General features: G+C 37.7%; 1 protein-coding gene across 8 annotated transcripts in view; it reads left to right on the plus strand.

The window, feature by feature from the left end:
- LOC106095633 (uncharacterized) overlaps positions 1-13,885 on the plus strand; it is a 219,967-nt gene that overhangs the window by 170,270 nt on the left and 35,812 nt on the right. For all 8 annotated transcript variants that reach the window (XM_059361970.1, XM_059361973.1, XM_059361975.1 and 5 more), the window contains one exon: positions 7,310-7,499. In XM_059361970.1, the coding sequence (XP_059217953.1) occupies positions 7,310-7,499 (190 nt within the window). The remainder of the gene's footprint in view (positions 1-7,309; positions 7,500-13,885) is intronic.

The raw sequence follows: 13,885 nt of genomic DNA on the forward strand, positions 1-13,885 counted from the left end.
TAGTCATAATTTTGGCCGGATGTTTACAAAACTTATCATGAGGTGTTTTATTTGATGTCTTAATATGTGTGCAAAATTTTATTAACAAAGTACCAGATTAACATATAGCTCCCATATATATCTTGCATCCGATTTGGACTTTTAAGGCTATAGTAGCCTTAATTTTGGTCCAATCTTTATAACACTTAGCATGAGGTGTCTTGGTTGACGTTTTAATACGTGTGAATAATTTCATTAAAATCGGACCAAATTTATATATAGCTATGGTAGCCAAAGTAGTTGTCCGATCTTTACAAAATTTTGCTCGAAATTTTATTTTTGATGTTCCAATAAGTGTTCAAAAGGTCTTTAAATCCGCACCGAATTTAGATATAGATCCTTGATATTTTAAGGCTGTTGTTGTCACAATTTTGTATCAATACCTATCTGCATTATTAGACGTCGTAATAGGAGTGCAAAATTTCATCAAAATGGTCCAGATTTTTATATAGCTCCAAAATATATATTTTAACTCTTGTACCCACTTAAGACTGCAGTTGCGAAGATTTAAGACACAAATTTCGCCATTTACCCGTTGTCTTTGTAAAACGGCAAGGAAAGAAACTGGGATATTGTATTCTAAATAAAACAAGTAAAAGCGTGCTAAGTTCGGCCGGGCCGAATCTTATATACCCTCCACCATGGAGCGCATTTGTCAGTTCTTTTCCCGGCATCTCTTCTTAGGCAAAAAATGATATAAGAAAAAAAAGAAAGAAAAATCTGCTATTAGAGCGATATCAAGATATGATCCGGTTTAGACCACAATTGAATTATATGTTGGAGACCTGTGTAAAATGTCAGCCAATTCGAATAAGAATTGCGCCCTTTGGGGGCTCAAAAAGTAAAATAGAGAGATCGATTTATATGGGATCTGTATCGGGCTATAGACCGATTCAGACCATAATAAACACGTATGTTAATGGTCATGAGAGGATCCGTCGTACAAAATTTCAGGCAAATCGGATAAGAATTGCGCTCTCTAGAGGCCCAAGAAGTCAAGACCCAAGATCGGTTTATATGGCAGCTACATCAGGTTATAGACCGATTTGACCCATACTTGACACAGTTGTTGGATATCATAACAAAACACGTGGTGCAAAATTTCATTCTAATCGGATAAGAATTGCGCACTCTAGAGCCTCAAGAAGTCAAGACCCAAGATCGGTTTACATGACAGCTATACCAGGTAATGGCCCGAATTGAACCATACTAAGCAGAGTTGTTAGAAGTGATACTAAAACACTATGTGCAAAATTTCAGTCTAGTCGGATGAGAATTGCGCCCTCTAGAGGCTCAAGAAGTCAAGACCCAATATCGGTTTATATGGCAGCTATATCAGGTTATAGACCGATTTGAACCACACTTGGCACAGTTATTGCATATCATAACAAAACACGTCGTGCAAAATTTCATTCAAATTGGATAAGAATTGCGCACTCTAGAGGCTCAAGAAGTCAAGGCCCAAGATCGGTTTATATGACAGCTATATAAGGTTATGGACCGATTTGAACCATACTTGGCACAGTTGTTGGATATCATAACAAAACACGTCGTGCAAAATTTCATTCCAATCGGATAGGAATTGCGCACTCTAGAGGCTCAAGAAGCCAAGACCCCAGATAGGTTTATATGGCAGCTATATCAGGTTATGGACCGATTTTAACCATACTTGGCAAAATTGTTGGATATAATAACGAAACACGTCGTGCAAAATTTCATTCCAATCGGATAAGAATTGCGCACTCTAGAGGCTCAGGAAGTCAAGACCCAAGATCGGTTTATATGGCAGCTATATCAAAACATGGACCGATATGGCCCATTTACAATACCAACCGACCTACACTAATAAGAAGAATTTGTGCAAAATTTCAAGCAGCTAGCTTTACTCCTTCGGAAGTTAGCTTGCTTTCGACAGACAGACGGACGGACGGACGGACAGACGGACGGACATGGCTAAATCGACATAAAATTTCACGACGATCAAAAATATATATACTTTATAGGGTCTTAGACGAATATTTCGAGTAGTTACAATCAGAATGACGAAATTAGTATACCCCCATCTTATGGTGGAGGGTATAAAAAGAATTAAAACAATATTTGAAGAACTTTTATTTTGATTCACCTTTCATATATGTATGTAAGTTTCTCTGGGCAGTTAGGAAGATTTGTGCGATAATTAAGTAGAAATATACTTTATAGGGTCAGCAATGAATATTTCAATATGTTGTAAATGGATTGACAATATAATTATGAGGACTTATCGTATGGAAGTTAAAATATTTCTTCACTGTTGTCGCTTATTAATATGTGTGCGGTGTTTTATGAAGTAATTCAGAAATATAAATAACCAAGCCCACCACATATTTATAGCAAGCAACGGCGCTGATATTCAAGTTCAGTGGCAACTCTCCAAATTGGACAAAAATTATAAATGTAAAAAAATATGCGTAAATTCGGATGTATATAAGAATACTAGTATTGTAATACGTCATAATAATGGTAGAGCTACAAAATTATGTAGAAATTTTGTAACTTGTATTTTTGTCCCCAAAAAAGCAATGACCTCAAACAATGCGATATACCGGTAGAAAGTTCGGGACCTGTCCCCAAACCAAACAAATGACCCCAAACAACGCGCAATGCAAACAAAGTGTCCCCGAACAAGGCGGAACGCAAACATATATATATATATATATATATATATATATATATATATATATATATATATATATATATATATATATATTTATATATATATCTTTTATCCGATTTGAACTATTAAGGCTGTAGAAGCCACAATTTTGATATTTTATTTAGCATGGGGTGTTTTATTCAAAGTTCTCATATGTGTGCAAAATTTCAAAAAAACCCTTCAGAGACTTAAGAAGTCAAGATCCCAGAACGGTTTGTATGGCAGCTATATCAGGTTATAAACCGATTTGAGCTATTCTTAGCACAGTTGTTGAAAGTTATAACGAAACACCTCATGCAAAATTCCATCTAAATTGGATAATAGTTGCGCCCTCTAGTGGCTCAAAAATTCAAGACTCCAGATCGGTTTATATGGTAGCTATATTAGGTTATGGACCAATTTAAACTATTCTTAGCACAGTTGTTGAAAGTCATAACAAAACACGTTGTGCAAAATTACAGCCAAATCGGATAAAAATTGCGTCCTCTAGTGGCTCAAGAAATCAGGACCCCAGATCGGTTTATATGACATCTATATAAGGTTATGGACCGATTTCAACCATACCCACCACAGTTGTTGGAAGTCATAACAAAACATGTCATGCAAAATTTCAGCCAAATCAGATAAGAATTGTACCCTCTAGCGGCTCAAGAAGTCAAGACCCCAGATAGGTTTATTTGGTAGCTATATCAAAACGTGGACCGATATAACCTATTTACAATCCCAACCGACCTACACTAATAGTTAGTTTATGTGCAAAATTTCAAGCGGTTAGCCTGCCTTCGACAGACAGACGGACGGACGGACCGACGGACATGGCTAGTTCGATTTAAAATGCCATGACGATCAAGAATATATATACTTTATGGGGTCTTAGACTAACATTTTTAGGAGTTACAAACAGAATGACGAAATAAGTATACCCCCATCCTATGGTGGAGGGTATATTAATCTATTTGTGTTTGTTTGTCAGTTTGTATGTTTGTTTGTTTTCATAAAATTTTCACAGATGGTGCATAATGATCCCGTGGTGAAAAAAGGGTACTACATTTTTGGGTATCTGAAGAGGAGGGGGCGGACCCTCCCCCTTACCCTAATTTTCAGAAACGCCAAATCTTGGTGATGGGTGGTGCGATTTAAACGAAATGTGCTCTTATAGGAACCTAAAAATAAAAAATTGGTATCCAAATTTTGGATGGGCCTAGGCCTAGGGGGCCGCTCCAACCCCAAAACCAACCAAATATATATTTGGACCAATCACGACAATATGGGGCTCAAACTAAAGGTATTTTGGACAAGAAAACGTATATAACATCCAATTGTTGGACCGAGTGTTAGGGGGACCACCTCAAGCACCTAAAACACCCTAAATCGGACATATTTACCGACAATGGCAATATTGGACTTAAATGAAAGGTAATTGAAAATAAAAGGTATTTGAGTATAGAATACGAATCTGATATCCAAATGTGGGGCCAAGTGCTTGGGGCTGCCCTGCAAAAAACACACCCCAAAGAAGACAAATTTACGATCAAAGCAATATGGGGCTCAAATGAAAGGTCAAGGTCAATTTCCATAACATCGCCCACATAGTATGTATTTGTTGACCATTCCAATATGGGGCTGCAATAAGAGGTATTTTAGAGTAGAACACGAATCGGATATATATTTTAAGGGCCAAGTCACTGAACGACCGCCACGGTCGTTCACTTGGCCCTTAAAATCCCCCAAAACCCCCTCCCAAACCGGTCATGTTTGGAGGGGGAGCGACTACGAAAATATGGAGCTCAAATAAAAGGTTTTTAGGAGTAGACCATGAATCTGATATCAAAATTTGGGACTAACTGCCTATGGGACGTCTCACCTCCATAACAACCCCCAAATGGGACGTATTTGCTCACCATGAAAATTTGGTATTAAAGGTTGACTTTTGCAATAAGGGACTTAAATGAAATGTATTTGAGATTAGAAAACGAATTTGATATCCAATTTTGGGGCCAATGGCAATATGGGGTTGAAATAAATGATATTTGAGAATAGAGCACGATGCTGATATATTTTCAGGTCTAAGTGTTCATGGGACCACCCCACTCTCCAAAACACCCCTTAATCGGCCATATTTACCGACCACGTCAATGTGGGGCTCAAATAAAAGGTAAAGGGAAGAAGGGTATGAAATTGATACCCACTTTCGGGACCAATGTGCTAGGGGTCTACCCCTTCCCCAAAACACCCCATCGCAATATGGTGCTAAAAAAAATTGTATTTGGGAGAAGAATACGAATCTGATATCCAAATGTGGACCAATGTATTTGGGGCACCGCCCCTTCCCTAAAACATCCCCCAAAGCGTAAAAATTTTGGGGCCAAGTGTTTGAGGACGCCTCATTCATAATCTCACCTTATACCAATGGAGGAGCACTATACTGATGTTTTTTTTTTCAGGGCCAAGTGTCTAGGAGACCACCTCATCCCCGAAAACACATCTAAATCGGACATCATGAAAATATCGGGCTGAAATAAAGTCTTTTAAGAATGGAGTATATCTAACACTCAAACGTTAAAAACCAGTTTGTAACCTTTACGCCATAGAGACAAAAAACAGTATAAGGACAAAATTTCTACAGTCAGACAGAAATATGAAATGTACCTAAAATATTAAGGTAATTTGCATATGTCAAATGACGAGATAAATTATAGTCCACACTGTGTAAATATAAATACCTGTGCGCACTTGACAATCTACAAAATTCTTACTTTTAATTCTCACAACACATCCTCTGTCGTCAGAATTCCTTGCCAATCAGCTTCATACACTTGGAGGACACTGGAGGCTTATATGAGTCTCAGTGTTATAGCTTGTGGTTGATTATGGCCGTATTAGGGCCAGAAGACGTTATTGCATTTCGTTTGGTCTCGTCTCCAGCTTGAAGCAATTCTACATTCATTTATGAGTTGTGCTACTTTCTGCGAGGACATATGGCCCAACATGTGCACATTTACTTGTTGTTGTTTTTGATGTTATCTCCACTTTCGTTGTCATACAGTGTGGTATCCGTAGCGGGCAAATACTCGTACGTAGTTAGTTGTTGGTGCAATTTTCGTCTTAAAAGCCTTGAAGTTTACCAAGGCTGATACTGCCACTTGTGATTGTCATTGGAGTGCAGTGAGCACAGCCACAAAAGATTTACTTTAGATGGCAAAACTCAAGGGATATGCATAGGCTATAAATAATGTCCTTCCATCACAAATCTTGCACCACTGACGGATGATATTTTAAAATGAAATACAAAAAAAAAAAACCGCTTTGAGGTAAAATATGGTGTGAAAAGTAGGAAATGTTAAATAACACAGTGCTACAAAGAATGTGTGATATAAGTGAAACACATGGGCAATTCTTAGAGACTAATGTAAGGTAAAAGTCGAAAAATCACCTCTTACAGTGAGAAGATCGACAAGTGGAGAAATGGACATGAGTTAATCATATTAGGAAGTGATTCTGAGTTGATCGGTATACTTATGGATCTATATTTTCTGGGTGTAATTCAGTAAGTTGTAATAAACTATACCACAGTTATAACTCTTAAAATTAGTACAAACGTTTTTCGATGTATCTTATTTGGTGCTAAACAATAGCACCAGGTTTAACAAAATAATTAAAATTCCAAAAAAACACCTACTTCCCTTTAAGTCGATTTCCATCCATTTTAGAAAGCCACATCTTGAAAATATTTCCATACAAGTAATTGAATCATCCGCATCTGTCATCAGTTAGGAGACAAAATAAAAAATACTACCAGTCTGACAAATAAATCCCATATCAATCAAAATTCTTTGAAGACCCTTCAGCTAGACAGTCAAGTTGAGGTAACCATCATAATGATGTTTAACATTTCCGGTTGATTGCGGTTTAGAACATTTTTGATTGCTTTTTAATTTGAGGAATATTCCAAAATGTGGTTGCCTTAGACACCAAAGGTGCTGACACCTATGCAAGTGCCTTATTTTAGGTACTCTGGTTTGGTTTGATAAGAATGAACGAGAAGCCCTAGCAAGTTTCGATTGTAATCAAAGGCAAAGGAAATGTCATGTTTGCAGCTAATGAATATTTAATGATTACAAAACTCCTTTCCTTGTAACATTCAATTCGTTTCAATTACAGAAATTTTTCCAAAGGCAAAGCAAGGCAAATGAAAAGACAAGCACAAGCACAAGTCATGCATCGATGTGTGACTTATGACAATTGCCACCCATTCACCCACAAATGTCGCACAGAAGGGCCCAGGGATGTGAACACAAACAAAAAAGCCGAATTTATATCAAACACTCACAATGTAAACATTTAAACACACACACACACACACACACTCATGGAAGGGCCATATAATAAAATATAAGAAATATTCAATTATGAGTGCGTTTAAGATCGCTTACATAATTAATATTTAAATTTTAAGCACAAAAGACTTGTCGCCATTGGTTCGCAAGTATGTCTGACAGAAATACTTACAAATTAATTTCTTTGGCTGAAAAAGAAGTTATTAACAGCTCATTGTTGCCCTTTTGTTCTTTGCAGATACAGTGACATGTACACCAACCCCATTAAGGCTACAAATATGGAGCATCGCGATGTAGTGTTGGATATATTGTCAGATGCCCGTGTGGTAGGACCACTCATACAAACCGGCCTCTTTCATGCTGAGGTGAATCGTCGAAATTACATGTATGTCTTCGGTCACAACAGCTTCGGAGGACCTCATGCCGTGGTAAGTTCGAATTTTGTACATACTTGCATGCATACAATAACACATGATTTCTGCCAACTAAAGATAATGAACTCAAAAAAAAAAAAAAAAACAATAAAAAACATACAACTGAAAGACAGAGAGACAGACCGACAGGTTTAAAACAGATGCCAATACAATGCATTGAGGAGGATTTTGATGAAATATTCTCCATTAAGTCAAACAACATCAGCTTGATGTCAATATTTTACGAAACAATTCCATTTCATTTGTTCATATCTATTTATGTCCAAAAGGTTGAGTCTCAAGCTGTGAGAGCAAAAAAGGTCTAACTCAAAAAGAGAGAGATAGAGAGAGAGACCAGCATATAACTGACCCTTTTTCGAGAACAAACATAGAACAATTAAGAAATAACAGGTAAAATCATGCTAAGTTCGGCCGGGCCCAATCTTATATATACCCTCCACCATAGATCTCATTTGTCGAGCTCTTTTCCCGATATCTCTTTTTAGGAAAACAAAGGATAAAAGAAAAGAATTGCTATATTATTGGAGCTATGTCAAGTTAAGATCCGGTCTGAACTTAATGTTCGAAGCCATTGTAGAAGCATTGAGTAAAATTTCAGCCAATTCGAGTAAGAATTGCGCCCTTTAGGGTTTCAAGAAGTAATATAGAGAGATCGGCTTATATGGGACCTATATCAGGCTATGGACCGATTCGGACCATATATGACATGTAAGTTGAAGGTCACGGGAGAAGCCGTTGTACTAAATTTCGGCCAAATCGGATAAAAATTACTCCCTCTGGAGACTCAAAAAGTCAAGATCCCAGGTCGGTTTATATGGCAGCTATATCAGGTTATAAACCGATTTCAACCATACTCCGCACAGTTGTTGGAAGTTATAATAAAATACCTCATGCAAAATTATAGCCAAATCGGATAAGAGCTGCACCCTCTAGTGGCTCAAGAAGTCAAGACCCCAGATCGGTTTATATGGCAGCTATGTCAGGTTATGTACCGATTTCAACCATACTCCGCACAGTTGTTGAAAGTAGTAATAAAACACCTCGTGCAAAATTTCAGCCAAATCGGATAAGAACTGCGCCCTCAAGTGACTCAAGAAGTCAAGACCCGAGATCGGTTTATATGGCAGCTATGTCAGGTTATGAACCGATTGCAACCATACTCCGCACAGTTGTTGAAAGTCGTAATGAAACACCTCGTGCAAAATTTAAGCCAAATCGGATAAGAACTGCGCCCTCTAGTGGCTCAAGAAGTCAAGACCCGAGATCGATTTATATGGCAGCTATATCAGGTTATAAACCGATTTCAACCATACTCAATACAGATGTTGAAAGTCATAATAAAACACCTCATATAAAATTTATCCAAATCGGATAAAAACTGCGCCCTCTAGTAACTCAAGAAGTCAAGACCCGAGATCGGTTTATTTGGCAGCTATATCCAAAAATGGGCCGATATAGCCCATTTACAATCCCCACCTACCTACACAACTAAGAAGTATTTGTGCACGGATTGGCTAGATCGATTTAAAATGTCATGTCGATCAAGAATGTGTATTCTTTGTGGGGTCTTAGAATGACGCAATTGGTATACCCCTATCCTAGGGTGGAGGGTATAAAAAAGTGATATAGAGCAGAAAATTTGCACGGATTTTTTTTTTGTTTGTCCAAAGACATGTTAAGTTCGAAGATGGGCTATCTTGATATCGCCTACATAAGAAGCAATCTGCCAATTTAAAGTCTTAGGCCCATTAAAGCCACATGCCTCTCGATATCCTCATTCAATGCTATCCAGATGGGTCCAGATATGGATGATGATATTGCCTACATATGTAGCGATCTGCCGATTCAAGGTTTTAGGCCTATTAAAGCCACATTTATTGTCCGTTATCGCTGAAATATGAGAAAGTAAGTTGCAAAAGGCCTTTCGACATGCTTATTCAATGCTGCCCAGATCGATCCAGATTTGGATATAGCTGCTATATAGACAGATCTGTCGATTTAAGGTCTTAGGCCCATAATAGGAGCATTTATTGTCCGATTTCGCAGATATTAGGTATATCGAGCTGTGCTGTGCTCTTCGACATCCCTGTTTAAAGCGGCCCAAATCGGACCAGATTTGGATGTAGCTGCCATATAGACGGATCTCCAGTTCTAAGGTTTCGATTTCGCTAAAATTTACCACAATGAGTTCTGTTAGGCCCTTCGACATTCGTATCGAGTATGGTCAAAATCGGTCTTTACCTGGGTATAGTTGCCATAAATACCGATCTCCCAATTTAAGTTCTTGGGACTATAAAAGCATGTTTATTACTCACTTTCGCTGAAATTTTACACAGTGGGCTGCATTAGACTCTTCATCGTTCGTGTTCAATATGGTTCAGATGGGTCCATATTTGGCTATAGCTGTCGTATACATATACCGTTCTCCCGACTAAAGTTCTTAGGATAATAAAAGGTGATGAATTTGTTACAAGCCTTTCGGGTCGATGCAGTCCGAGTTAAGGGAGTGGGCGACGAATGCGCATGAAACAGCGAAACGGTCGGTAGGACGGCGAAAATCCTATGGGGGGATCCAGATCGTGAGATGAGGCTATTACTGAAAGGAAGCAAGAAGGAGGTATCTATTGGTATCATAACGGGACATACCATAGGACTACGAGCTCACTCATAGGATGATGAGACGTTGGAGCATTTCCTTTGTTATTGCCCGGCTTTCGCGTCTAACAGATACCGGCACTTAGGTGGAGACACAATACCAGACATGAACCAACTTAGGGGAGTGGTATTGAAAACAATTACGGATTTTGTAAGTAGCAAGGAATTCCTAACTTTAAATTTTCTTTTTAGAGGTTACTCTATAGTTAGAGCGCACAACAAGCCGGTTACTGGCTAAGGTGTATGTCCATAGTGGCATGAGGCGGATTAATATCAGCACCCTATTTTCAAACTAACCTACAATGAGTTGTGAAAGACCCTTACATAGCCTTCCTGAATATGGTGGAGATGGGATTATATGTACGTTTTCATAAATGATGAATTTTTCATCATATTATGACTAACGGTGGTTAATATATATCCGAGGTAGTAGGTATCCGAAGTTCGGCCCGGAAGTAGGTTAGGGGGTATATTCATTTAGTCATTCCGTTTGCAACACATCGAAATATCAATTTCCGACAGTGAAACATATTTATATTTCGGATCGTCGAAAAATTCTAAGACGATTTAACGATGCCCGTGTGTCTGCCGTCCGTCTGTTGTAATCATTCTACAGGCTTCAAAAATTGAGATATTTAGCTGAAATTTATCACAGATACGTCTTTTTGATGCACGCTGGTTAAATTCTTGAACGGGCCAAATCGGACCATATTTGGATATAGCTGCTATATAGACCGATTTTCAAACAAAGAGTATAATGTCCATAAATACCTTATTTTTCAGCCGATTCTGCTGAAATTATTTACCATTGAGTAGTTTTAAGCCTTACGATATCTGACCCCAATATGGTTCAGATCGGACTATATTTAGACATGGCTGCCATATAGCCCGATCTGCCGATAAAGGGTCTGAAGCCCATAAAAGCTTTATTTATTTCCCAATTTCGCCGAGATTTTAAACACTTGGTTATTTTAAGCCTCTCGAAATCCGACCTAAGTATAGTTCTGATCGGACTATATTTAGATATAGCTACCATATAGACCGTTCTGCTTATAAAGGGTCTGAAGCCCATAAAAACTTTATTTATTGCCCAATTTCGCTGAAATTTGAAAAGTGGATTTTAAGCCTCCCGACATTCGACCTAAGTTGAGCTGCCATATAGACCGATCCGTCGTTTTAAGGTTCTTAGGCCCATAAAAACCACATTTATTATCCGATTTTGCTGAAATTTGGGACAGTGAGTTTTGAAAGGCCCTTCGACATTCTTCTTCAATTTGGGTCAGATCGGTCCAGATTTCGATATAGCTGCCATATAGACCGATCTCCCGGTTTGAGGTTTTGGGCCCATAAAAGTCTCATTTATTGTCCGATGTCGCCGAAAATTGGGACAGTGAGTTGTGTTAGGCTCTTCGACGTCCTTCATCAATTTGGCCCAGATCGGTTCAGATTTGAATATAGCTGCCATATAGACCGATCTCTCGATTTAAGGTTATGGGGCCATAAAAGGCGCATTTATTGTCCGATTCGGCCCAATTTGGGACAGAGAGTTAAGTTAAACCCCTCCACATATTTCTGCAATTTGGTCTAGAGCGATTAAGTTTTGCATATAGTTGCCATATAGACCGATATCTCGATTTGAAGTCTTGGCCCCATAAAAGGCCCATTTATAATCCGATTTCACTGAAATTTGACACAGTGACTTGCGTTTTTCGACATCCGTGTCGTTTATGGTTAAAATCAATTTATTTGGAATTTAGAAAATATTTGTACTTTTTTGTACACTTGGCCTTCCATGCTCTCAACGCCTTGTGCCAACTTAAAAAATTTTCTTTTGTTTATAAATTTTGTTGTTGTTTACAGCCTCTTGATCCGAAAAGTACCATATATTCTGCATTTTGTTTTTGTCTCACAATCCAAGGATAACAATAAGCCTGAAATTACAGTGTTGTCTGTATACTTGGCTGACGACAGGGGGCTTTTGTTTTCAGTCGCTCCTTTGGTTTCATATCGATAAACCTTTTGGTCGTATTCAATTCGATTTTATTGAAAATGTTCCACACATTGTTGACAATCAACACAAGGCTCATGAAATGCTCTCCAATTGAAAAGTGCAAAGGACGTGATATTTATCAATTGAAATGACAATCGAAGCCTTCACCGGAAAGCCATAAGGAAGCGGCCCATAATTTACTTCTTCAAAAGAATACATTATCCTGCATATGGTATTTGTCCTTTGCCCCCGGGCATGAACTGCTGCAAGTCGCAAGGACATCATGTGATCGGTATGAAATTAAGGGAACAAAAAAACCAAATGAATTTCGACACATGGTGTGTTTTTAAATCTCATTAAGACTTCCTTGTCTCGTTTACTATCAAACGCGTTATCCTTATTTTTGACGACTGCCATGTGTGCAAAATAAAAGCTTTTGATGCTGTCGAAGCTTATTCTGAGAATTGAAACCAATTATCATTTGAAGCAAGCCTCGACTAAAGCAAACACACGGGCTTAAGCATAAAAGGCAGCAAAAAAGAATAGCAAATTATGCTCATTTGGGGCTTAAGGGAAATCCTGGTGAAAAAGGTTTCACAAAGCACTTTACACGTGTCACATACAGAATACTGAGTGCTTCAAATGAACATCATTTGAATTTTTTTTATGTTTTTATTGGATTACAAATAAATTTTAGCAATTGTCCAAAAATATTTGGTGAAACAAATGACCTGCGACCAATGAAATGTTCGTGTGAATACCTTACACATTGCATAATTTTCACATTGTTTGCATTTTAAGCCTGGGCTATGTTCTCCGGTCTTTCCTTTCTATCTCATTGTTTTCTGCATACCCTCCTTTAAAGGTATTTAAAGTTTTTCCATTAAAATTTTTTAAATTTTACCACCAGATTTTCTAACGGATGGTCCATAAATATTAAATGTGTATAAAAATTAATTCCTGAATTAAAATATATCCACATTTAAAAAATCAATATAATTGAATATTCAACACTATAACTCATACAGGATTTGCCAAATGGAAAATCAATATAAAAAAAATGTTGCAGCCACCTGGCCATTTAGAAAATTGTTAATTAAAAAACAAAAAAAAGACATACACACAAAAATTTTTTTTTTTTAATTTCTCTGATTAAAAAAAGCTAATCTAAATATCTAACCGACAACATCCATTGAACAAAGTTCAGTGGAAAAGCAAAAATCAATAACATTCATTTATAAATAGCATACAAATATTTCTAAATTGAATGTGAAAACAAATATGTAAATAATATATAAATTTAAACATATATCCACCATCATCATATATTTCTAATTTTGTTTAATATTCTGTCTACTATTCACACAACAACAACAAACGCGTGTTTTATTGTCATATTTAGTTGCAAATTGCAAATTTTGCCCATTAACATTCCACTAAAGAACAGCGGCAAACTTCTCACATATCAATGAGTGCAGTCCAATTCAAGTTTAACCTCAATGATAAGTCCGAACGGCGTGCCCCAGTGCGCAACAAGGCATAGTACCTCACAAATATTGCCAGCATTAGGAGGGGAAAACCACCACTGAAAATTTTTTCTGATAGTCTCGCCCAGGAGTCGAACCCAGGCGTTCAGCGTCATAGGGGGACATGCTAACCTCTACGCTACATTGGCCTCCGTCATACTTAGTTGTCTTATCCTTATTTAATTGGATGCTGAAGACCATAGACGAAC

Source organism: Stomoxys calcitrans, chromosome 2, assembly GCF_963082655.1.
Source record: "Stomoxys calcitrans chromosome 2, idStoCalc2.1, whole genome shotgun sequence".
NCBI lineage: Eukaryota > Metazoa > Arthropoda > Insecta > Diptera > Muscidae > Stomoxys > Stomoxys calcitrans.